General features: G+C 42.9%; 1 protein-coding gene and 1 long non-coding RNA gene across 3 annotated transcripts in view; one reads left to right on the top strand and one right to left on the bottom strand.

The window, feature by feature from the left end:
* The window catches only part of LOC134873638 (neurogenic locus notch homolog protein 1-like), a 42,287-nt gene that overhangs the window by 12,948 nt on the left and 2,895 nt on the right, over positions 1–26,444 (top strand). The window contains exons 3-33 of one of the 2 annotated variants that reach the window (XM_063897425.1): positions 2,419–2,681; positions 2,856–3,194; positions 4,680–4,802; positions 4,881–5,114; positions 5,465–5,620; positions 5,929–6,114; positions 6,754–6,867; positions 9,993–10,106; positions 10,244–10,477; positions 10,561–10,671; positions 11,974–12,166; positions 12,260–12,405; positions 12,512–12,625; positions 13,320–13,439; positions 13,812–13,964; positions 14,098–14,326; positions 14,848–15,049; positions 15,350–15,503; positions 15,604–15,788; positions 16,315–16,447; positions 17,207–17,464; positions 17,961–18,073; positions 18,581–19,155; positions 20,116–20,547; positions 20,968–21,116; positions 22,880–23,093; positions 23,413–23,503; positions 23,786–23,948; positions 25,098–25,396; positions 25,843–25,990; positions 26,124–26,221. In XM_063897425.1, coding sequence (XP_063753495.1) covers positions 2,419–2,681; positions 2,856–3,194; positions 4,680–4,802; positions 4,881–5,114; positions 5,465–5,620; positions 5,929–6,114; positions 6,754–6,867; positions 9,993–10,106; positions 10,244–10,477; positions 10,561–10,671; positions 11,974–12,166; positions 12,260–12,405; positions 12,512–12,625; positions 13,320–13,439; positions 13,812–13,964; positions 14,098–14,326; positions 14,848–15,049; positions 15,350–15,503; positions 15,604–15,788; positions 16,315–16,447; positions 17,207–17,464; positions 17,961–18,073; positions 18,581–19,155; positions 20,116–20,547; positions 20,968–21,116; positions 22,880–23,093; positions 23,413–23,503; positions 23,786–23,948; positions 25,098–25,396; positions 25,843–25,990; positions 26,124–26,221 — 6,043 coding nt within the window. Of the gene's footprint in view, positions 1–2,418; positions 2,682–2,855; positions 3,195–4,679; positions 4,803–4,880; positions 5,115–5,464; positions 5,621–5,928; positions 6,115–6,753; positions 6,868–9,992; positions 10,107–10,243; positions 10,478–10,560; positions 10,672–11,973; positions 12,167–12,259; positions 12,406–12,511; positions 12,626–13,319; positions 13,440–13,811; positions 13,965–14,097; positions 14,327–14,847; positions 15,050–15,349; positions 15,504–15,603; positions 15,789–16,314; positions 16,448–17,206; positions 17,465–17,960; positions 18,074–18,580; positions 19,156–20,115; positions 20,548–20,967; positions 21,117–22,879; positions 23,094–23,412; positions 23,504–23,782; positions 23,949–25,097; positions 25,397–25,842; positions 25,991–26,123; positions 26,222–26,444 lie in introns of both variants that reach the window. The other variant, XM_063897424.1, reaches the window with a different exon arrangement.
* Positions 10,253–14,286, bottom strand: LOC134873639 (uncharacterized). Its single transcript, XR_010166973.1, has 3 exons — positions 14,075–14,286; positions 10,850–12,145; positions 10,253–10,481 (listed from the first exon to the last, which is right to left on the bottom strand). It is a non-coding gene; the product is annotated as an uncharacterized LOC134873639 (long non-coding RNA).

The raw sequence follows: 26,444 nt of genomic DNA, 5'->3' as shown, positions 1-26,444 counted from the left end.
CTTTCTCTACGTGGTGACATGCCACCACTCTCTACTACTGTTTGTGCAGCAGGCAGCGTAGCATGTGATGTTTTCTTTTCCTTACCACAGTCCTTAGGCTGCATAATCCCCTGAGAGGGAGACCCTGTCTAAACACATGCCTGTCCCTACAACCCTGTCCCTACAACCCATGGCTCTGCACACAAACACACACACACCACCATACAACCAATGGCTCTGCACACAAACACACACACACCAACACATACTAGACCCCCTGGGAATGTTTGGGGACATGGCCCTGTGAGCCCCTCGGGGCTAACAGACTCTCTGGCTCTGTTCAGGTATTTGAGAGTAATTCCGGTTTTTAATGTCGTTAGGAAAGCCGCTTTGAAGTCGACAGGATGTTTTATTCACATTGTTATTTCCGTTTGAGAGTAAAATAAACCAGTTTACGAAGAGAACTGTTTTTCAAGAATAAAGTCTTAAGGAATTTTGATTTCTAGATGTTCCCCTTTGAGGAAGGAATTGACTTTCCAGAAATCTCTCAGGTAGTGCCAGTCTCCTCCGTCTCATCCTCTCCCCATCCCTTGTCTGATGCAGGAGCAAATCCTCTCTGGGGAGGGAGGAATAACGAGCGTTGAGGTGGGGGCAAGACGCTTTGAAGTTTCCCTAATGTTGACTTGCAGCTCAAACACTGTGGCATAGATGCAGCCTTGTCCTCAGGATGAATCAGTGCTGACAAAAAGGTCAAAGCGAGCACATTTCAGCCCTAAGAGCTGCTGAAGGTGCCATGATGGATGCTTTTCTTGTGTCTCCACTTCTGGGTAGGACAGATTAGGAACAAGGATTCAAAATCCTGCTGATTTCTTTTTTTGTTCTTGTCTCCTGTGCTGTTGAGTTGATGCTTTGTTTTTGTAATGACCAAGCATCCATGACCACCCAGCATTGTTGACAACAGTATTGAATCCCTGAAGTTGATGAATATGGGAATGTTGAAGTGGGGAGGGTCCAATGTGACAGGTCGGAGGTGATTGTTATTGATGTCAAATGGAGCCGCAAATAGAGATGGGTATTCTTTGCTCCATACACTGACACATACTCTGTATTGAAAGTGCTGACAGTTGGCAGTGAATACCCAGTCAAACTCTTAGTTGTTTATTTAATTTATTAATTTATTTAAAGATCTTAGCTGATTTAAATCATATCTTAATTTTAACAAAGCAATTCTAGCTGTTTACTGTCTTTTACAGTTTTTATTTTAAGTTTGGCTAACCAGCTTCAGCCTCTGGTTTTGTATTTAATGTACGGATATTACGATGGATTCAATCTTATAACTCTAGTCAATAAAGGGGAAAAAAGCTTATTTCTCCAAATATGTAACCTATTCTTTTAATAAGATGTTTACAGATAAAACTCCTATAGTACACTGATTGATTTAGCTGATTTTATTTATTAAGGTGTGTGTGTGTGTGTGTGTGTGTGTGTGTGTGCATGCGTGTACGTGAGTGTGTGTAAAAGACTGCACACTGTGTAGGTATGAGCTCTGTGTGTGTGGCCCCTTTGTTGAGCCGTGCGTATCCTCAGGGGACACCCTTCAACTCCTCGCATTGTAATTGTAAATGTGTGAATGTGTCCCAGCAGCCCCCCCCACCCACCTCTCTCTCGCTCCCCCTTCCTCTCTCTCTGGGAACTTGTTAGCTGGGGTCCGAGCGCCATTTATGATTCAGACTCGACCTGTGAGAAACATCACAGGAGTTTGTCCCCCCCCCCCTCCCTCTGTTCAGATCACTCTGTTTTACAGCCTGAAACACATTGTTGGGGGGGGGGTAGGAAGTTGATTGTCCAGTCTAAAGCATAGTTTCTCATGGTCGTCTTGCTGTGTCGTAAAAAACAGCAGGGACAGGAATGTCTTTAAGAGAATTATTATTGGATTGCAACTGATTTATAAGCACACAGAGAGATGACCCTCGCTATTCTGAAGTGTTGTCTCACCCCTGTGAACTCCGCAATCCGTACGGCATTAGCTGAAATTAAAAATTGGAATGATGAAAATAGTTTTTGAGAATTCCATTTCTTCGATTCCACTATTTGTGATGCTATTTTTAAATGAGGAAAATTAATAAAATAATTGAAATTCATGAGAAGACAGAAAGAAGGTGTTTTTAGATGATGTTTAGTTAACTGATATATTCATGATATAAAGCTGTTCATAATGTTTTGTCTGATTATTACTTAAAAGTGGCCAAAATACCTGAATGCCATATAAAAATGCTTTTCCCAATGGTTATGCGCAAAGCTTGAAGGTATGTTTGTAGCTGCACAAAATGTCACTGTAAATGAGGGTCAAAGCTCTGATAAAGAGTTTGTAAATTATTTGTCTTCTTCTTCAAAGACGCAATTTTCCTGTTGCTCACCTCTCTACCTGGGTTTCCTCAGGTGCCGGAATGGATACGCAGGAAGCAGGTGCCAAGTTCGTGACCCATGCACCACATCGCCATGCATGAACAGCGGCACGTGTCGCGTCGTGACCAAGGGCAACACTGTGGACTTTAACTGCACCTGCAAACTGGGCTACACCGACCGCCGCTGCCTGACGCCCATCAACAATGTGTGTATCAGCTCACCGTGTCGCAACGGAGGAACCTGCGAGCTGGAGAGTCTCCAGACTTACAAGTGCCGCTGCCCACCTGGATGGTCAGGTAAGACACAACAGGATTATGACAGCAGAGCAGTGGTTTCCCTCTCATTATCTGGTCATAAAGGACTAACTTTAGTTTTTTCTAGATACATTTTTATTTGTTGACCCCCAATTTTAAAATCAGAAAGAATCCTAGCATGGTCAACACTAGAACGTTATTTCTCCTTGCCCTCAGGTAAACTGTGCCAACAAGCCGACCCCTGTGCCTCAAACCCGTGTGCCAACAGCGGCAAGTGCTCCGCCATCGAGTCCCACTACATCTGTAGCTGCACAGCCTTTTTCTCCGGAAAGACCTGCAAACAGGACATCAATGAGTGTGACGCGAGCCCATCGCCCTGCAAGAATGGCGGGTTGTGCATCAATGAGGTCGGAGGCTACAAGTGCCAGTGTCCGCAGGAATACACAGGGAAGCACTGTGAGAGCCGCTACCTGCCCTGCAACCCGTCGCCATGCCACAACGGAGGCACCTGCATCCAGAAGGGAGAGACCAGCTACGAGTGCTCATGTGTGCCAGGTAGGAAGATTACACGTGAATAGTCGGGAGGTTTTTAGTAATATGACTCTGCTGTTGCATTTTAAGCCATTAAAATGTGTGTGAAAAGCTATGAGTCTGAAAAAAAAGTGAAATGGACCGTTCGGATTAAAAATATTGATGGTACTGCATGTGTGTCTGCCTACAGGCGTTATCATTTAGCTGACCACAAGCCCAGCACTTACTCACACATCACCACTCACACTGTGCTACTTTTTTGTTGTTGTAATGAACCATGTGACCCTATCAAAGATCCTCGAGAATGAATGTAAACTAATTCATCTGTTAGTGCAGTGTGTTCCTGAAGTTGCTCACGTCCCATTAAGATGTCACTGCTGCTAGTTGCTGTTGAGGGGATGATGTCATTAAAGGCTGGGCTGTTCCTGCTTGTGTGTGTGTGTGTGTGTGTGTGTGTGTGTGTGTGTGTGTGTGTGTGTGTGTGTGTGTGTGTGTGTGTGTGTGTGTGTGTGTGTGTGTGTGTGTGTGTGTGTGTGTGTGTGTGTGTGTGTGTGTGTGTGTGTGTGTGTGTGTGTGTGTGTGTGTGTGTGTGTGTGTGTGTGTGTGTGTGTGTGTGTGTGTGTGTGTGTGTGTGTGTGTGTGTGTGTGTGTGTGTGTGTGTGTGTGTGTGCGCTTTGCTCAGTGCAGTGTGTGAACAAGGCAGAGCAGGAAGACATCAGGCTTATCATAAGGAAATGGTCAAAGGACAACATCCTTTCCACATAGCAGCGGGGTGATGTAAAGCTTGCTGGGACTTTAAGTCCTGCCTGCGCTCTCATCACCCCCGCACAGACTCACTCGGCCTTGTTTTTGTCTGCTACCACTCCCGGCCATAACAAGCTGTCCCGAGAAACACCTCGACAATCCTTTTATATTATATACACTATTCCACTGATTGACGGGTGAGTGAAGTCCCCATAAAGAAAGGTTGACAGGAAGAAGTTTTTTTTACAAATATACTTTGGAAAAGCTAAGGTGCTCACTTATTCTTCTAACCTTGCAGACAACCTCAAAGTCATGCATCTACTAACCATTAAGGTGTCCGTTCAATGGAAAACAACTCAAATGTTGTAGTAAAATATGTTTAAAAATAAATATTTTCACACTTTAATTCAGCTTTAGAAATGTCTTCAGCACTATGAGTTCTATGCCTTGACTTCAGACCTAAACAATTGAAAGTATTTTATAACATGATAAAAACAGTGCTAGCAGCAGCAGGGCTGACTTGTCCTGTTTTTGATTTTTATTATCCAACATGCCACATGTACAGTGCGGAGTCAATGTTATTACATGGTGAGACTACCGCAGATCTCCAGATGGCACAGCCGCCTCCTTTCTTTTTTTGGGTTTAGAAAGACAGTTGACCACATTTAACTGTAGAGACGTTTCACTCCCTTTGACGTAAACGGGAACTGTCAATCAGCCCCCACATTTTGGAGCCTGTTATTTATATTTCACTCTTTCTTATAGGTTTTACTGGGAAAAACTGCAATCACAACATTGATGACTGTCCAGGTCATGGCTGCCAGAATGGTGGGACGTGTGTAGACGGAGTCAACACCTACAACTGCCAGTGCAAACCAGAATTTACAGGTTTGTATAGTGATGTTCTTTATCACTTTAATCATTATTCAAAAGAGTTTGTCACTCATCCCCCTGATCCTCCTGCAGGTCAACTCTGCACCGAAGATGTCGACGAGTGCCTGCTGATGCCCAACGCCTGCCAAAATGGCGGCACATGTCACAACACCTACGGCAGCTACCAGTGCGTGTGCGTGAACGGCTGGACCGGTGACGACTGCAGCGAGAATATCGATGACTGCGCCAGCGCTGCGTGCCACCACGGCTCCACCTGTCATGACCGTGTGGCTTCTTTCTACTGCCAGTGCCCCCAAGAACGCACAGGTATTTATTTTTAATTAGCTCTTAATATTTGTAGGAGAGGGTTTTATATTAACAAGTTTCTTGACCCTTGTAAGAAAAACATGGCTAGCTTTTTATAATATCTGCATTTTGACGTTAATTTAACTTCTTCTCACAGTGATGAAATCCGTCAGTTTATTTTACTGGAGGGATGTCTTTTTCACCTCCTTTTTCTTCCCAAATTAAATGTAAATCTTTGGTGTTCATTTTGTGCTCAGTAAATCAGTGTTGCCTAGTCTTCCTTCAGTAGTAACTCTGTTTAATATGTTAAACTGCACAGGATGGTGTTTTGGTGGAGTATTATAAAGTCTGTCTTCTGTGTTGTTTACCAGGACTGCTGTGCCAGCTGGACGATGCCTGCATCAGCAACCCCTGTCAGAAAGGCTCCAATTGTGACACCAACCCTGTCAGCGGAAACCATTTCTGCACCTGTCCAACGGGATACTTCGGAGCGTCCTGTGATCAGGATATGGACGAGTGCTCACTGGGTAAAATCAAAACATTGGTTGTTTTTATTCAGCACAGAAATATTAATTATTATGGACTCATTTAAGCTTTTGCTATTTTGGTCAGCTGTAAAACTAAACAAGTATCAAGAAAGTATACATTTATAACTATTTTATACAATCTAGTTCTTGTTCTTGTTATTATTGTTACTTTGGTTCCTATAAAATAAAAGCCTCAGGGGTTTTATAATCATGATCAGTCACCTTCCAGTCTTTGGTTTCTCTTCATGTACATACACAATACGCTGTTCAAGTAACGCAAAGTTAAAGCATTGATTTGGTTTTTACAGGTTCCAACCCGTGTGAGCACGCAGGGAAGTGTATAAACACCAAGGGCTCGTTCCAGTGTAATTGCCAGCGGGGTTACATGGGGCCTCGCTGCGAGCTGGACATCAACGAGTGCATGTCCAACCCCTGTTTGAATGAGGCCACCTGTCTGGACCGAATAGGAGACTTCAACTGTATCTGCATGCCAGGTAAGACATTGTGAGAGTTATTACAGCAAATCTAGGCTTTGTGAGTGACATTTTATACATTTCAAAGCCTTTATAATGCATCATTTGTTACATTGATTTAAATACTGTATATACATAATCATATTGCCTGATTAGAGAAGATCAAAGTCTCTAAAGAAGTCGGATGACTCAAAATATCTAAAACCATTTAAATTGTCCATTTATTACATCATTTAATTGTTTCATTTAAATGTCAAATGACAAAAACTTTATTCATAGATGACTCTAATATAAATCACTTTACCAGAAAAAAGGTTTAAAGCAGTAGTTTCTACATTTTCTCAACTTTATTCATCTTACTGTATGTGAAAGTTTAGGGATTATCTCAAAGTATTGCTCCGTTTGGATGATGTCGTCTTACATGAATTATGATGGCCACTTTTAACTATGATTACGTGAGAAAAAAGTCTCAGTCCTACTGGGTTTCACAAAGCCTCTGTGTATAATTGAAATGAACAGTGTATGTATATACATATATATATATATATATATATATATATATATAAAACTGTGTATCAGTGTGAAAGCGCCTCTCTCTGTGTCTCTGTCTAACCGATCTACCCCCTCCACCCCTCCTATCCTCCCTTGCTAATTGGCCAGGTTACACGGGGAAGTTCTGCGAGATCGATACGGACGAGTGCGCCAACAGCCCCTGCCTGAACAACGGCAAGTGTATCGACAAGATCAACGCCTTCCACTGCCAGTGCCCCACAGGTGAGGCTGCGTACTGCTGCAGAGGAGGGGGAGGGAGGGGAGGAGGAAGGGAGGAGGCATGGGGCCACGGGGCACAGAGGTCGATCTCTCTTCCTTACTCTCTATCTCTATCTCTCTTTCACTCAAACACAAATACACACAAACACATTTCTGGACGGGCACTAATCCCCGCCCTGAGGCAGGCTTACGCAGGCCCGGGTAGCCCAGAATGAATGCAGCAGTCGAGGAGGAGAGGGGGGAAAAAATCTATAGGGAAAGGCTTGGGGAAGTTTGAACAAGTTTCTTATAACTTTTGCAAAGTCTGATGAGTGAGCAGGAACTTGTGGATCTAAAACCAGACTTAAGATTGTGACTAAGAGCAAAGGAGAGCTAATAATAGCAGGCACTATAACATGACTTATTCTGCATTCTAAAAGCGAATGAGGTAATGGTTTGATTTATTTTGAGGGCAGCTAGTTGTGTTTTTAAGACCTTTTTTATCCAGAAATGCCATTGGATGTACATAATTTGGATAGCTATTGATGTTGTGTTCATGGTGAAGGAATGCAACTATTGAATCTTGGATAGAGAGAAGAGAAGAAAGCAAAGGAGCGATCTTCAAATGTGTTTTTTTTTTGTTTTGCTTTCTTTCTTTGGGATCATTGAGGTGGAAGTGATTTTTTTTTCTTCACGTTCTTTCTTTTCGGGGAGAAAAATAAAGAAGCTCTGAGTCGGGTGGATCAAAGGCAGCCTGGGTGGAGTGAGGCAGGATTCCTCCTGTTGTGAGGAGAGGGGAAGGAAGAAGGCTAGAAATAAAAGAAAGAAAGAGGGAAACCCCAACAAGAAAGCTTTAGAATTAATAGAAGGAGTACAAGAGTGAACAGAAGAGCTTAACGCCTAAGAAAACTGTTGGACAGTGAGAGAGGGTGCATGTGTGGAAGCAGCACAAAGTGGTGCTGAAAGTGTTGTTTTGAGAGGATGGTGGGGGGTGTTAGAGGCATGGACCGTTACGCTGAAGCAGGAAGGGAGGGGTATAGAAGGGGAAGGGGGCCTTAACCGCCCTCCTTGAGATGTAAATTTGTCCCCATTGCGAGCCAGGCCCAAGGCGAGGGTCCCCTCTTATTATTTCTGTACATGGAATAGCCATGGAAACCCCACTGAGAGCCATTGAAATGTCTGATTCCTGCAGTCTGGGGATAAACCCTTCTTTGGCGGCTGGGATGCATGATGTGTGTTTGTGTGTGTGTGCATTTATTCCTCAGCTTGTGTGTGCATGTCTGTGCATCTGGGTAAGACATTCTTTCACAGGGCACTGTAACAGAACTGTAAAGAAATGTAATTTTTGCGTCACATCTTGGCAAAAACCTCTGAGGCTTTTTTTCCGCTTTTGGAAACTGGCAACATTAGCAGCTAGCAGAATAAACTGGTGTTGTTTTCCTCCTCACTCAACAGCTGGTCTTCCACTTGTCCATTATGCTGTATAATATAGGCTGCTTTTTATTGTGGATCGAATAGTTAAAGTTTGGTTAGCATTTCATTTTTTAGGGCGGTGCCATAACCTGTTTTCTCAGGCTGCATATCTGTAAGATAAACTTAATGTAAGTCACACAAAAACTAACAGACACTGAAACACTGACCCTTAAACAAACATTTAGGACTCAGAGGAACAGAAAATTCATAACATTCCTCAAAAAAACTAAATAAATTCTGGTTTACAGAAAAGCTTAAAAACAGTTATTAATGGTTAATGAATGTTTTACTAATGCTCTTTAAAGCTTAAAAAAATAATTAATAACAACAGTTGAGTTACCAGGTTGTTAAAGATGCCTTTGACGGATTAGATTGACCTAAAAGATTGGCTAAAAGAGATCAGGACTAAAGACTATTTATTAATACTCCAGTTAACATTTATTAATGATGACCAATATTTATAACTGCTTAATTACCACAGACAAAAGATGAGAAAAAGCATAGGCTTTTTCTAAATCCTTAAAAATATCTTAAAAGTTGTTCAATAGTAAAAAATATAACAACTATAAAGCATAAGTCAATATGTTATTTCACAATTATAAGCTATTTGTTATGAAGCATCACTAAATCCTTTAGAAATCATCCAGTTGTAACTTAATGTGACTTGGTTATTACCTTATCTCAAAGTGGTACGAAATAAAAAAATGTTTGCAACTTTCTAGTACTTTTTTTTTCAGTTACACACAAACAGTTTGTATCTACATTCTGTTTGTGTATAAATAAAAAATACACATGTCTTCTTGAAGGCTTCCAGCAAAGTCCACTGGGAGAAATCAGCTCCCTGCCTGCCACACACATATTTCGTCACCGCATTAGCTGCAACTGAGTCTGTCTTTTTAGCTCAAACCACCTGCATGTTCCTGAGTGGTGTTGGGAAGTAGGGGAAGTAGAACTTTATCTTTTCATCACCAAGTACCTGGACTGTACCATCATGTGAACAAGGGGGAGACGAAAAGAAAATATCTGAGATCGGAATAACTCCGGGAAAAAGAAAAGGGAAAGCCCGCTGGTAGATTTTGAATGACAAGGAGTTTGAATAGTGGCAGGTCAAAGGTCAAGCGAGGCTTTTAGAGGCAGGCGGGAGGTGGAGGGGGTGGTGGAGAAGGGGTGAAAGCAAGACGGGAGAATGCGCATTGTGATGGAAAAGTTTTGGGGGACAAAGGAGGCAACGGGCTCAGTTTGGCGTTGCGTTGAGCAGACAGGCCCTCCTTTGTCTATCAACTCTTGGTCAGGAGGCCTCGCTACTTTCATTCTTCCCTCATTTCTTCCCCTCCCTCCCCCCACTTTGAACGAATTGGTGCCCCCCACCCCACATCTCCTTTTGGAGTCGTGCTGAAAAGAAGTGAAAGGGAAAATAGAGAGTTTGTAGAGTTGCACAGTTGTTAATTAACATGCAGATTTTCTGCTTCGATGAGAGTATGGACTCAGGATTATGAGTGATTTGAAATGGTGAGAACACAGTAGCCACACACACACACACACACACACACACACACACACACACACACACACACACACACACACACACACACACACACACACACACACACACAAACAGAAACACATACTCTTTCATGCTCACATGCAAACAGTAACCCCCCTTGTTGTTTTTCCAGGCTTCACTGGGAACCTTTGCCGGATAGACATCGACGAGTGTGCCAGCACGCCTTGCAAAAATGGCGCCAAGTGCACAGACGGCCCAAACAAGTACACCTGCGAGTGTACTGAAGGTAAACAAGTGCTAATTAAAGAAAAAAACAAACAAAGTTTTTCAGAAATAAAACAAACCACTTATATATACAATAAAAAAACATGCCAAATGTAATAAAGATGTGTTCAACAGTTAAAAAAACTTTTATTTTTTCAGGTTACTCTGGGAGGCACTGTGAGACAGACATCAACGAGTGTTACTCGGACCCGTGCCACTACGGCACCTGCATCGACGGCCTGGCCTCTTTCAGCTGCCACTGCAAGCCAGGATACACCGGGCGGCTGTGTGAGACCAACATCAACGAGTGTCTGAGCCAGCCGTGCAGGAACGGAGGCACTTGCCTGGACCGGGAGAACGCCTACATCTGCAGCTGTCTCAAGGGCACCAAAGGTGACTGCCACACGAATACAAAAACACATGTAATCATTACTTTTTCATGACATTTACGGATACTAAAATACGTTTTTCAACAGGAATCAACTGTGAAATCAACATTGACGACTGCAAGAGCAATCCCTGTGACTATGGGACATGCATCGACAAGATCAATGGCTATGAGTGCGCCTGTGAACCCGGCTACACTGGTAAGCATTTCCTACACAGACAGCTGGTCCTTATTGAGTATGAACCTTTGTTAGGACTAACATTTTTAACCTTCTTGATTTGAAAATATAGGACATGCCTTCCTTTGACATAAAAAAACTATTACCTATCATGACAGACCTTCAATATGCCAAAAGGCTCTCTACTATGCGTAGTTACCTTAAGACCGGTTAAACATGGTTGCTGTCTCAGGTGACCAGTAGATAAAGGAGTGTTTTAGGTTTAGGATTTAACCTATGGACGGAGTAGCAGGCCATCCTGATGGGAAGGGTGACAGATGGCGAGCGAGTGCGCACGCTCCTCTGAGGCTCGACCGGTATCGCTTTTTAGCTCCACCCTGTCCCCAACCTGCTGCTGTTAGGACACACAAGCTGCCCTCCTGTACAAAGAGGACACACACACACACACACACACACACACACACACACACACACACACACACACACACACACACACACACACACACACACACACACACACACACACACACACACACACACTCTGGCACACACAGTCACCTGGGATTTGAACAGGAGAAAGATTCCCTGAAAGTTGAGCTTTTAAAAGCTTGGAAGCAGGTCCCTGCTTTAAAGCTAAATGGGCTGCCTTTATGCTATACGTGGCACCAGGCTGAATGGCATCAACGCTTCAAGTGGCCGACAAAGGGGGCTTAAAACCCCTCATGTTTCTAGAAATTGATACATTGGCTGCACTGAGATATAGATTTCATTGTGTTGCGGCTTTGTGTGATGCTATGTGACTTGCCTCTGTGTATTTCAAATAGTACCTCAAATGAAGTGCAAAATTGTGTTTTTGACAGAAATGATTGTAGCATATCAAAACCATCTCTTTACTGTCTTTACAAAATATGTTTATTTACATTCTTGCCATAAGTTAGATCAAATTATACGATTAAAGAATGGTGACAGTTAGCTTAGCTTAGCATAATGAATTCGTACTAGCATACATATTCTCCCTGTAAAAAGCTTGTCGTTTTTCATTTTTCAAGAAGCAATGTGTTGATTAGTGAGCTCTAGGTGCTCATGAGTGTTCATTTCCCTTTGAAAAAAATAGGCTAACTGTTTCCCTTAGTTTTTTTGTCTTTGTGCTAAGCTAGGCTATTGAGGTCTAGCCACATATTCAGCACACTGAATTGAAAGTTTTATGAATCTTCTAATTAATAATAATCTAACATTTTGCCTCTTGGAAGGCTGGTGATAATAAGTATGTTTTCTACTCAAAGTATGCTACATGAATGTAACGTATCCTGTCCTTTTTCTCAGGTACCATGTGCAACATCAACATCGACGAGTGTGCCATAAACCCCTGCCACAATGGCGGCACCTGTATCGACGGCATCAACAGCTTCACCTGCATGTGTCCAGAAGGTTACCATGACACCACCTGCTTCTCCCAGGTCAACGAGTGCCTCAGCAACCCCTGCATCCACGGTCACTGCGACGACAAGATCAACGGGTGAGACTTTCTACAAACTGCTCCAAGACTCTTCAAAAGAACCTGTGAAACATACTTTAATTATTGATGCTTTATTGCTTTTCTGAACGACAGCTATAAATGCCTGTGTGATTCTGGCTGGAGCGGAAAAAACTGCGACATTAACAACAACGAGTGTGAATCCAACCCCTGTATGAATGGAGGCACCTGCAAGGACATGACCAGCGGATACGTCTGCAACTGTCGCATGGGCTTCACCGGTCAGTATTTGTGTGGATTATTATGTGTATGTGTTAATCTTTAAGCTTGTATGTGTGTCCAAACCACGTGACTGTTTTTATAAAGTACCGTTTGCTCTATCCGCAGGCCCAAACTGTCAGACCAACATCAATGAATGTGCCTCCAACCCCTGCCTCAACCAGGGGACGTGCATTGACGACGTCGCTGGGTACAAGTGCAACTGTGTGCTTCCCTACACGGGTATGAAAATATTTGATACACCCATTCGTTGGCCTGTAGTTCAGGCATTTCCTTCCATTTCCACAGCCTGTGTGCTTTAAGTTATTGGGCAAAGAGGAAAAATGTGCGGCGGGTGAAATAACTGTCCAGGAAAGTTCAGCCGCAAAACTTCCTCAGGGATGAGTGAATCCGAACCTTTGAGTCTTTCTGCTCCTTTTTGTTGCACAAGCATCCCGATAAGAGAGGTGGAAAATGTTTTCATGCCATCTCACTTATTTTGTGACAAAACAGATAATGATGGAAAGGCTAAGGTTAAGCTTTCTCGTATTTGTCGAGTCGTCTTTAAATAATAAAAGGCCCTTTTCTTGTGCCGGGGTGGGAACAGGGGTTCTTGACACATTTCCTGTTTGCCTGCTTCCTGTCTCACAGAACAGCAAATGGTTTCACAATGGCCGGAAACTGGAGCCGGCTTCCTGTAAGAGCCGTGTGTTATGGAAACAGATAGAGAAATGTCTCCACAGGCCTATCACACTGACACAACCTGGCTAAAATCTTCTGACAACACTGATTGAAAGATGATTCTGTGTCCATTTGGGTTGGGTTATCTCCAAGTTCATGACTCATATGTGGTATCAGGCACTACAGTTAATGTTAAACACATTACAGATGTCATTTATTTGTATTAAATATGTGTTATTTTGATTGTGTGTTACAGGAGAAAACTGTGAAACCTTGATGGCACCCTGCAGCTCTAAACCCTGCAAGCAAGGAGGAGTGTGTCAGGAGTCAGAAGACTATCAGAGCTTCTCCTGCATCTGTCCTGAGGGATGGCAAGGTAAACATTAATGTCTGCATTCCTGTGTGACCTAAAGGAACTAATAAACAATTCCTCTATGGATTCCCAACAAAAAAAGCTTATTTAGATTATAGTTTTTGGTGTGACACACCCTTTTTTCTTTTGGATTTGGATTATTCTCGTGTGTATTCATATCAATTAAAAATGTAAATGTATTTATCACTTACACAATCATACTGTTCAAATCATTCATCCCTGTGCCTAGCTTCAGAAAGCAACTAACAACTAGGAAAAAGTCAATAGAATGAGTACTATAGAATGACTTTTTGCTGTTATTCATACAGACTTGTTTTGTGCCAATGTTTAACAAAAGGGAAATTTACTTTATCTTCCTCTTTCCACCCCTCCAAGGTCAAACATGTGAGGTGGACATCAAAGAGTGTGTGAAGAATCCCTGTCGCAATGGAGCGACCTGCCAGAACACTTTGGGCAGTTACCGCTGTGCCTGCAAACCGGGCTTTGCTGGACGCAACTGTGAAAGCAATGTGGATGACTGCAAGCCTAGTACGTTCTCCAGTCTCTCTTACATTACATATTCTGCTTAATAAAATACTCTCCATTAATTTCAAACCAGCAGCTTAACAAATGGCTTGAAACACATTCACTTAGCTTACCCTGATACTCCCTCCTCCCACAGACCCCTGTAGTAACGGCGGCCTGTGTAAGGACGAGGTGAACGGCTTCCTGTGCACCTGCCAGCCCGGCTTCCGGGGCACAAAGTGCGAGGAGGATATCAACGAGTGTGAGAGCAACCCCTGCAAGAACGGAGCCAACTGTACCGACTGCGTCAACAGTTACACCTGTACCTGCCCAGCCGGCTTCAGCGGGATCCACTGTGAAAATAACACACCTGACTGCACCGAGAGGTACACAGAGTATATTTGTTTTTGGGTAGATGATTAAAGAAAATGAGGTTTAGCACTTTTAGTTTTAATCATGCATTTTAAAACAGAAAAAATATAAATAAGTGTGAACATGTAATCAGATTAAAAGAAAAAAAACGAAGAAACAGTTCAAATTCAATTCAAACTATTTGTATCAAAAGAGATAAGAGTCAGATGAACACTGGACCGTGTTCATGTAGAGCCCCTTTTCTTGTCCACCAGTGCCCCTTCTGGTTAAGAATTGATGTGCACCAGCTGCCTTCAGCACTGTTGCAGCTGTCCTATGAATAGTTATCATTGCAGATCCCAAGAGGGAGTTTAATATGAAGTAGATAAAAAGTATTTATTCTAACGTAACTTTCTATGGTTAAATCAGAAGGGAATTAGTGCACAGCTTCAGGATCAGAGTTTATTTTATCTCCTCCTCTCTTCATTGAAAGCTACTTTACATGTTATTCAGTTTGATATCATATAACATTTGTATCACTTTGCATTTTCTGCAGCTCATGTTTCAATGGGGGTTCCTGTATGGACGGCATCAACACATTCACCTGTTTATGCCCGCCGGGCTTTACTGGGATCTACTGCCAGCATGACATCAACGAGTGTGACTCCAAACCCTGCCTAAATGGCGGGACCTGCCAGGACAGCTACGGCACATACAAGTGCACCTGCCCTCACGGATACACTGGGCTCAACTGTCAGGTAGGCGGGCAGGGAGGGGCTCTAAATGAGCCTGTTTGTATGTGATGTTATCAAGTAGTATACAGTAATGTTGTGAACTTTTTTAGTGCTGTACAGGTAAAAAGATGTCCAAGTAAAAGGTGGAAAACGTGACCAACCTAACACTGAAACATTGCATAAATGATAAAAAAAACAAAACAAGTTCAGCTTTGTGTTGACTTTTATACTTATTTTGAACCCCAAATCACCAAATCACAGTTTTCGTCAAATGTTTAAATAGTTAAAAGTAAATGACTGAGTTTTCGGCGTTACCCCTTCCAGAACTTGGTCCGCTGGTGCGACTCGTCCCCCTGTAAGAACGGGGGATCTTGCTGGCAGAGGGGAACCTCATACAACTGCGAGTGTGAGACCGGCTGGGGGGGACTTTATTGTGACGTCCCAAGCGTCTCCTGTGAGGTGGCGGCCAAACAGAGAGGTAAGTTGTGCCGTTCCTGGGTTTTGAAAATAACGTCATATGTTGTGTATAAGTGTGTTTGTGAAAATGAAAAACTCACCGTCTCATTCTCTCTGCGTAGGAGTGGACGTTGCCCATCTTTGCCGTAACTCGGGTCAGTGTCTGGACGCAGGAAACGTGCACTACTGCCACTGCCAGGTTGGATATACTGGCAGTTACTGTGAGGAGCAGGTGGACGAGTGCACCCCTAACCCCTGCCAAAACGGAGCAACCTGCACTGACTTCTTAGGCGGATACACCTGCAAGGTAACAGCGCTTAAAAAATATATACATCCAGTTGTTGGTATTTTACCTTTTAGTAACGTATTAAGATAAACCTAATTTTGTGTTGTGAATTTATTCCAGTGAAAACCAGATAAACAAGTTAATATCTTTTATCTTAATTTTAATTGCAAATTGGCAAAGAGTGGCAAAAATTGCAATTTTTATGTTACTTTTTATTTTGAAACACAAACCTTTCTTTTGAAATGTGTTGAATGCCGAAATGTAGAGCATGCATCTTTCGAGCTGGCAGGCAGTGCTAATGAAGAGGCCTGGTTATAAATAGAAGGAAAACAGCTTGGTTATGTTAATCTCCTCTGGATCTGCTGGCCTTGGCAGGACGGAGGCCAGAAAACAGCCAGGTAAACAAAAAAAAAATTCTGTTTCATGTCACACATTGATTAAACTTTTCCCTCTCTTCTTCCTCCTCCACCTTCATTTTCTTCCTCCTTTTCGGCTTCTTCTCTTTCTTCTCCTTCTTCTTCTTCTTCTTCTTCTTCTGCTCTCTCAGTGTCTGCCAGGATACGTGGGGACCAACTGCTCTGACGAGATCAATGAATGTTTCTCCCAGCCGTGCCAGAACGGGGGCACCTGCATTGACCTGATCAATACCTACAAATGCTCTTGTCCCCGGGGAACCCAAGGTCAGCAGACCCCACACACACTCCTCCACACCACTCTACCTCTCCATCCTCTCCTCCCTTGTCTCCACGCTTCATTAATTAGGGCTTAAGAGCAGCCGGGGCATGTCTGCAAAACTCTTCCTCCTGTCTTGCCTCCATCCTTCGCTCCCCTTGTCAAATACTCCATTGATTTTTTTCTCACTCATGAAGGGAGGGTGTATTTTCAGTCAGACCAAAGTGCCAGCGGAGTTGGGCGTGTCCCAAAAAGGAAATGTTAAGAGTTTTGATTAGAAAAAAACCCCAACATTTTTTAGACGCCTTAACATACTGTAAAGGAAAATTAACTTTAGAGTATGTATTTTTTGATTACATTTTTTCCCCTTCTTATTCCGATTTTGAATTTTTTATTTAATTTTCTTTTTTTACATATATTAACTTATTCTTACTAAATAAATGCCTCTTACCACCATTTCCTACTTCTATATTAACTTAAAGAGTGTTACTGTGTGGATGCAGGACACCATTAGTATTCGTTTTATTTGTAACATTTTTAAAGTCATTATTTGTATTTGTAGTTTTGTTTTTGCTTTTACCCTCAATGGTCATAATGCAATACAACAAATGAGGCATTTTGCGTTTTTGAGGGAATTATGAGACAGTTTTAGATATATCAGATAGAGTTTAGATCAGGCAGTCATTTATAAAAGTTCTGAAGGTTGTTTTTTTCGATTCAAGCTGATAATGTTTTTCCGTCCTCCTCCCCTGCCTTACCTCTCTCAGGTGTGCACTGTGAGATCAACATCGACGACTGCAACCCGTTCACCGACCCGGTCACCAATGAGCCCAAGTGTTTTAACAAGGGCAAGTGTGTGGACCGAGTCGGGGGCTACCACTGCATCTGCTCTGCGGGGTACGTAGGGGAGCGCTGCGAGGGAGATGTCAACGAGTGTCTCTCCAACCCCTGTGACCCGCGGGGCACACACAGCTGCATCCAGCTCACCAACAGCTACCGCTGCGACTGCCGCACCGGATACACAGGTACACAGCCGGTCAGGGAGGAACCAGATGGCCATTTTGTGTCAGTTTAGAGAATTAGGGAGAAAGGTGTGCTGCTGTTAAGGTGTTTTTTCAGATTCCCTGTCCATGTGTAAAATTAGAATTCATCTTTAGAGTTTGGGCCCTTTCTTATTTTAATGTTGTGCAAGAATCAGTTATTATTTACTTTTTCTTAGCTTGTTTAAATGTATATATCTTAAATGTTGGCCTTTTTGGCTGTATACAGTGATATTTAGCTGCACAACTACAACTTGCACTGAAATAGTGATGAAATACAGTCAATTAATCAATTACGGTTGCATTTGCAGTTGTTGCTTAAAGTAAGAAAAAATACCCAAAATTCTCACAAGTTAAGATTTACTGTCTTATGTAACAATATATTACATCTATTTTGGTTTTGAATTAACAACTTCTGAAAACTATACCATTTGAGGATATTGACATAGTGACATAATATATGGATGTGACTCCTCTGCAGGTGAACGCTGTGAAACAGTGTTTGATGGATGTAAGGGCAAACCGTGTCGCAATGGAGGGACCTGCGCCGTAGCCAGCAACACACAATACGGCTTCATCTGCAAATGTCCTCCTGTGAGTACCTAAACACCCCTGCACACTTTCAGGCATGCACACACACGGACAGATCATTGTCACTTGTAACGATATTATGTTAAATCACGTTCAGAGAAAAAATTTCACATTAACTGTTACATGTTATTCTAACATTACCCTTAAAGCAAAAGAAGTAACTGACATGTTTTATTTATTTGATCAAAAATAATAATATGTTTGTATGTTTTATCAATACAAGATATGAGCAGTACCACCCTCCGGTACTTTACATTTCTCTTATAAGGAAAATGGATGGGGACCAGCCTTTTGCCATCATGAGAATACATTTGTGTCCTCTGATTAACACACACACACACACACACACACACACACACACACACACACACACACACACATAGTTGACCTACACGCACACATGTTACATTTATAATGATTATTTAAGTAGAAAAATGTAATAAGGAGATCTGAAGTTTTTGCTAAGATAAAACTGTAATCGTAATTTGAATCTTTTTCCTCTTCCACCAGGGTTTCACAGGCTCCACGTGTGAATATGACGCTCAGGCCTGCGGTAACCTTCACTGCCGTAATGGAGGCACCTGCATCTCCGGCAACAAGAACCCTAAGTGTCTGTGCACCCCATCCTTTACCGGGCCGGAGTGCCAGTATCCCACAGACAGCCCCTGTAACTCCAGCCCCTGTTACAACGGTGGCACGTGTGAGTACACCAGCGAGGCGCCGTTTTACAACTGTGTCTGCCCCAAAAACTTTAACGGCCTCCGCTGCCACATCCTGGACTACAGCTTCCAGGGAGGGTTCGGACGCGACATCCCGCTGCCGCCGCCCGAGGTGGAGGGCACTTGCGACATCCCGCTCTGCAAGGAAGCTCAGCACAACAAATACTGCGACGTGCTCTGTAACAACCATGCCTGTGGCTGGGACAACGGAGACTGCTCGCTCAACTTCGACGACCCCTGGAAGAACTGCTCGGCCTCTCTGCAGTGCTGGCGATACTTTAATGATGGAAAGTGCGACTCGCAGTGTGACAACGCTGGGTGTCTGTACGATGGGTTTGACTGCCAGAATCTGGAAGGACAGTGCAAGTGAGTAGTGTGTAGATTGATAAATACGTTTTAAATTTGAAATAAAGTATTTTTTATTTAAATGGAAATCGAATTTACACAGTTTGGGATTTGTGAATGATTACCTACTCAAACTCCCCTTTTATTTTCCAGGCCAGGATTTCACTTTTCAAATAGAATCCTGATTTTGGAAATAACATATATTTAGACTTTTAGTCAATGTGGCCTACAATGAAGATTTAAGGTTCACCTTTATTGTCATCATTCAATAGACTGCAGTTATAGCCCAGTTCATGCTACACAAAAATAATATGTACCGTATAAACACTGATTATTAAACTGTTCATATGTTTAAAATAACAGTAGAACAAACCAATGTGTGAATATTGTATTTACAATTGATAATTGATTCGATATATATATATCATGATTTTATACAGTATGTGTGCATCTGTTTTAACCCAAATCATGTTACATTACTGGAGCAGGATAGTAATTAAATTATGTTTATCTTTGAATCCTTTTAAGTCTTTATTTAGATAGAATCGGAGGATGAAACCCTCTTTATTAGTCACATACATGCACACAGCAGAGCACACACAGTAAAATTTGTCCTCTGCATTTAACCCATCCTAGTACTAGGAGCAGTGGGCAGCTATTGTGCAGCGCCCGGGGAGCAATGGGGAGGGGGGGATTGGAGGTGTCCGGTGCCTTGCTCAAGGACACCACAGCAGGGCCTAGGAGGTGTACTTGGACCTCTCCAAGTAGCAGTCCACCTTCCATATTTTCAAGTCTGTTCGGGGACTTGAACCGGCGACCCTACGATTCCCAGTCCAAGCCCCTACTGACTGAGCCACATTTGTGTTTCTGCCATCAATTGCTCTCTAAAGCTTTAATAGTGCTTGGTATTATTATTCTTTAACGCGGTCATACCATGAAATATAATGAACTGCACCCCTAACTTAACCTCTCTTTCTTCAGTCCTCTATATGACCAGTACTGCAAGGACCACTACGCTGACGGCCACTGCGACCAGGGCTGCAACAATGCCGAGTGCGAGTGGGACGGCTTGGACTGTGCTAACAGCATGCCAGAGAAGCTCGCCGTGGGCCAGCTTGTCCTGGTGGTGCACATCACCCCCGAGCAGCTCCTTAACAACTCGTTCGGCTTCCTGCGCGAGCTTAGCCGCGTCCTCCGCACCAACGTGATCTTCAGGAAGGACGCCAAGGGCGAGATGATGGTGTACCCATACTACGACGACCACGAGCTGAAAAAGTACACTGTGAAGCGCTCGGTGGATTCGTGGTCGGAGGTTCCTGGCAAGGTGCTGAACGTGATGAAGAGGAGCCTGAAAGACGTGGTGGTCGGGAGCAGGAGAGTGAGGAGGGAGCTGGATCACCTGCAGATCAAAGGGTGAGCAAAGATACCCTGAGATGTTTAAGTCTTTAACTATAGTGCATATTTTTAAGGATTCAGGAGCTAATTAATGAAAAGAGGCCACAGCATTTGTGGCAGCTGAACCTGCACAAGAAAGACAAGTGTTCTTGTCCATATTGGCATGTATTTAAATTAGATATATGTATGCATGTGGCGCAAAATTCGGAATTTTGTATTACAAATAAGCCTTATTGCATAAACTGTCCCATTCACAAACATTTGTGCTCAGTATGAATCACAGTTAAAGGAAAATGATTAGGGCCTTTGACTGTAACTGGATAAAGGCATGGGCATGCATTCAATTTTGTACTTAAAATTCCAATTTCAGTGGTCAAAATAGGTTTAAATATGAAGATTTAACTTGACCTCTGTGTGTGCTTTCTCTTCTGTCTTCAGTTCTGTGGTTCACATGGAGGTGGACAACCGTCAGTGTTTCCAGCAGTCCACTGAATGTTTCCAGAGCACCGATGACGCTGCAGCCTTCCTCGGGGCTCTGGCCTCCAGCGGCAAATTGGACGTGCCCTACACCATTGAAGCAGTTTATAGTGAGTACATCCAATTCCAGTTGTTTTTTTCAGTAGATAAAGGAACATACCAGTATGTCTGTACGGTCTCAGTAGAAAAGCATCATGTTGCCCTAGGTAACATGTTCTTCCTCATGATGAGTCTGAGCACCGCATTTCATTTTAAGTCAATTCCACATAAGGGGTGCCAATATACTGGTATTTGAAGATAAGCATTATGTAAAAAAAAATGATACATTAAAATCATGTTAATAATACACCTATAAATATATATTTTATATGAATCCAGCGCCCACTGGGGTGTCTTTCAATTCTCGATTTGTCTACTTCCTAACAATTAATTTCCCAAATAAAATAGACAAAACCCACAAGACAAATTTACCTGATAGCCTTTTTATTCATTTTCAAATGTTATCTAGATTGTGAATTATTTAGTCTGCAGTTATAGTGGGTGTCTTAATCCGCCCCTGAAACTAGTTCCCAACGTTGGCAGTTCGACTCCATTTAACATTCGCTGAATGAATGAACTGCAGGGCCCAGCTGTTAAAGAGAATTATGTTCTCTTTTAAACAACTTTAACAAATATATATATTGCAAGCCTTATCTGCATTTCCACGCAACTATAAAGTCCTTTTAATATAGATTAAATGTCCTTTCTGATAATTACACAACTCAAATAAGTTCAACAATTCTGGTTATTAATTTTAATAAACATAAATAAAGCCCAAACTCTGGAAGGTGAGAGTTGTAATGTAGATAAGTGTGACCTGCTGGTATGATCCTTGGAGGCCTTGCTCTACGATCCACACACACATACTCATGCACACAAGAAGGTAAGACACGTGCTCTTCCATTCAAACTTAACGTATCCGCCCTGCCCTCTGGTCGGGTCCTAACCCTTACCGCTGTTTGATTGTGTATTTGTTATGCAGCGTTGAACAAATGCAATTGTGAATCTCATGGCCTAAACAATCAATCCTTCTCTCTGTGTGTAAATCCACTAGCTTCAGGCTCCAAAATGGTTAATTGCTGCAAATCAACTCAACCACCCCCTACTCACACATTCTTAAACTCCATCTCTATCTGTCTGTCTCTCTCTACCTCTCACAGACATGTACACATATACGTCCACAGATAACACACTCTCACATGCACGCACACACACTTCATCCCACAGTGTGAGGGGCTGCTGCAACCTTCACCTCGTTGAATGTAATACCAGGACTTAATGCATCTCTAAGGGTTTAGGTTGGGGGAGTTTATCATTTCAAAATCGTTAGTGGAAAAAAAGAGAAGGGGAAAAATTGATCGGGAGTGTGCTAGAAGTTGGGAGTCTTTGTTATCTCGAAAATCCTAATAAATCCTTCGTCTTTACAGCTTAAAGCGCGTGCAGTAATTTGAAGTTCATTAATCCCCCTCCTTTTTTTCTCTTAAAGAAGAAATGGTAAAGTTGTCTCTTGGTACCCTGGGTTGAAAAGGCAGAGAGGAGGTGGTGATGTTCGTTTTTTCCCCTTTTTTCTTTTTTATCACGCCCCATCCTTTTTTTCCTTTTTTGATGAAAAGTGGTTAGCAATTCCGATTATAACTGAACAGATAGTAGAAGCTAGCTTTACAAACGGTGAGGATCGTCAGTCAGTTTGTGGCGCTCAGTGCTGGTTGCGGTGTGTTTTGGAGTGGGAACCGTGGGGGCGAGGAAGAGTCGGACTCGCTCTGCTCCAGCACTCGGGCTGATCCTAGGTCGGTCCACGTCCACTTCTTGACCATGTCGTCCCTTTTCCTACCAGGCGGTGTGGACCCACCACCATCGCAGGACCTCTACCCGATCTACTTGGTCCTGGCCGGCATTGGGATACTGGCCTTCCTTGGAGTGGGGATGGTGGCTGCCCGAAAGCGCCGCCATGAGCACGGGCGCCTCTGGCTCCCCGAGGGCTTCAAGACCACCGAGACCAGCAAGAAGAAGAGACGTGAGCCTGTCGGGGAGGATTCTGTGGGATTAAAGTAAGTTTCGTTTATTCACAGAGTGGCGTTCAGGTACATGTTTCGTCGCGGGTCAGGTGAAGGGCTAGTTTTGATGGTCAAAATGGGTGTGCGTGATCAGTCAAATTTAAGAGAGGGGGTTTTTGCCTGGATCATTAATGATAATGATATAGCTGGTTAAGGTGCGCATTAATTGACTTGTTGGGGCAGAGGGGTGGGGTATGGATTTAATCAATGCTTTAGTTTTTCGGCATTGCTGCACCATTAATGGTGGGGGGCTTGGATGGGATGGAGGCAGCAGAGTTCACAGATCTTTACTGGCTTTTCTGGTTCTTCACAGGCCACTGAAAAACGCCTCGGACATTTCACTCATGGACGAAGCGCAAAATGAGTGGGGAGAAGACGAGCCTTCGGATGCAAAACGTTTTAGGGTAAGGAAACTGAAATACGACACCTTGATGGTTTTCAGGATTTTAAAATGTTTTTAAATTGCAAAAACAATTTCTTACAAACACTTAGTTGGGATTTTTTGAATTCATCTCTTTGTGGGACTCAAGTAAACTTGATTGTGCATTTTAAATGTTTAAAATATATGCATTACAATTTAAATCAAATTAAACTTTTTTTGAATCTACTGACAATTTATTTTATTTTATTTAAACAATCCTGCTGAATTTAATTTGCATCACGTCCTGCTGTTTCTGTTGCAGCAGTTTGACGAGCAGGCTATCCTGGAGGTGGACAACCAAACGGACCACCGTCAGTGGACGCAGCAGCACCTGGATGCCGCCGACCTGCGCATCCCCTCAATCGCTCCCACACCCCCTCAGGGCGAGATTGAGAATGACTGCATGGATGTCAATGTCCGGGGACCAGGTGGGTGACCCAACATGTGCTTTCTCAATAATACAAACATTGGATTTGGAACTCTTTTTGTTTCTTTTTTATTTTAAATGACTTCTTCAAATAACTTTTTAAAGATAAAACGTAATTGTTTAATGTTAGCTTCATTTTTGTGAAAAAATATGAATAGAATCTGTTTTTGGAAGAAATTGTAACCTGTTCAGGTTGATTAAAGGTATAAAATGTGTGTGTGTGTGTGTGTGTGTGTGTGTGTGTGTGTGTGTGTGTGTGTGTGTGTGTGTGTGTGTGTGTGTGTGTGTGTGTGTGTGTGTGTGTGTGTGTGTGTGTGTGTGTGTGTGTGTGTGTGTGTGTGTGTGTGTGTGTGTGTGTGTGTGTGTGTGTGTGTGTGTGTGTGTGTGTGTGTGTGTGTGTGTGTGTCTGGATTGATTCTTTCACAATTCTAGTGTGTGCGTTTTTTGTGTGTATAATCGCGCATGTAGGAGTAGCTAAAGCCCCATGTCCTCAGGGTAAAGGATCTTCTTCAAAGCAGCCGGCTGGAAGCCTGGCGCCTTGGGGAAAACACTGATTCCTGATCAGGTTAATCATTTGACCAGTAATGGGCCTCTGTTTTTTTTCTATCGAACATTAAAAAAACAACGATGAGGGCATCAAATGCAAAAACCCAATTTTGTAGTAAGTGCCAAATTCCCTGAAGAAAAGCTAGACAAAATCAAAGAAACAGGGTTAGCAACTTTAGATCACACTTTTTTCCCTCCCGTCGTGGATCGATGCACTTGAATAGACCAAATCTGTGAGATCTGGGGCTTGCTATCCTTTTGAAGAGGAGAAAACCTATTCAAGTCCACTCTCTGAGCTGCGTCTCACAGCTAGATATTAATTCTTCGTTTTTGCAGCAGCCTAGCTTTAGCAAGCCCCGGCCTCTATCCCCCTAGCTTCGCTTTCCTTCTGAAGCTTCTCCTGCAGCAGGGCCTGGATCAAAATCCATTATCGAAAGGAGAGGGCTGTGATGAGTCAACGCAGGCAAAAGTGTCAAATCCGCATTCGATTTGTTTGTTAGGCCTACTTTGTTTTGATCCGCCTGCTGCTGTGAAGTGAGGCTCCTGTAGCAGTCACTGGGGCCTTTCTTCCAAATCACACTCTCCCTCTCCCCTCTCTGTCCAGATGGATTCACGCCGCTGATGATTGCCTCCTGCAGCGGGGGAGGCTTAGAAACAGGCAACAGTGAAGAAGAGGAAGACGCCTCCGCCAACGTCATCAATGACTTCATCTACCAGGGCGCGAACCTTCACAACCAGACCGACCGCACGGGTGAAACCGCTCTGCACCTGGCCGCCCGCTACGCTCGCTCCGACGCCGCCAAGCGCCTGCTGGAGGCCAGCGCTGACGCCAACGTGCAGGACAACATGGGCAGGACGCCTCTGCACGCCGCTGTGGCAGCTGACGCCCAGGGGGTCTTCCAGGTGGGTTCTCTATTCCAAGATTATTTTATTAATTATTTCCTAGATTAAATAGTTAAAGTGTTAGTGCTAAAATGTTAATGCATCAGTTGAAAAGCAGTCAATCATAATTGTAATAAATAATTAATCAAGCAAAAATGCCAAACATTAGTCATTTCTATCTTCTCGAATGGAACAATTTGCTTTCCTATTATTTATATTTCTTATTAATGAAATGTGTTCATGTTGTGGGTTTGAATTTTTAGACAGAATTAACTATTTGAAGAATCCTTGGCTGTGTGAAATGAGGATTGTCATTTTGACATTTCACAGGCTTAACAATTCATAGGTCAGTTTCCAGTCCAAAATAATTGCAGCCCTAAAAAGTAAAGCTGTCAAATAATCTTTATACTATTGCAGACCAGAAGTTACAAATGCTAAAAGGAGTAACATGATGTTTGTCTCTTTAGATCCTGATAAGAAACCGTGCTACTGACTTGGATGCCCGCATGCATGACGGTACTACACCCCTGATCCTGGCTGCCCGGCTGGCGGTGGAGGGCATGGTGGAGGAGCTCATAAGCTGTCACGCTGATGTCAATGCAATCGATGATTTTGGTAAGTTTTCCATTTGATTCTAATTATATAAGCTTAAAAATCATTGCAATGTAGTACCTTATGTTGTTAAATCAGAGCTTTTAGTGCATAAAAAAATGCTTAATAATAATAATCCTTTTTTTTGCCTCTGCAGGTAAATCCGCCCTACATTGGGCCGCAGCAGTCAATAATGTGGAGGCTGCCATTGTGCTGCTCAAGAACAGTGCCAACAAGGACATGCAAAATAACAAGGTGAGAAGAACTGCTCTCAGTTTTCCAAAACTACTCAGATTCATTTCTATAGCATCTTTCAAACAAACCTGCCCAAATTGCTTCACAAAACACGAACAGACCCACAAATATTTAAAGAAAAGATTAACAGACCACATTTAGAAACAAAACAGTACATTGATAGAAATAAATAAAAGTCACGATGAAGAACCACAGGAGATGGGAATTGTATGAAAACAAATGA

This window comes from Eleginops maclovinus, chromosome 12 (assembly GCF_036324505.1).
Source record: "Eleginops maclovinus isolate JMC-PN-2008 ecotype Puerto Natales chromosome 12, JC_Emac_rtc_rv5, whole genome shotgun sequence".
NCBI lineage: Eukaryota > Metazoa > Chordata > Actinopteri > Perciformes > Eleginopidae > Eleginops > Eleginops maclovinus.
Note: the sequence above shows the minus strand (reverse complement) of the source record. Positions and strands in the feature narration are given on the sequence as shown.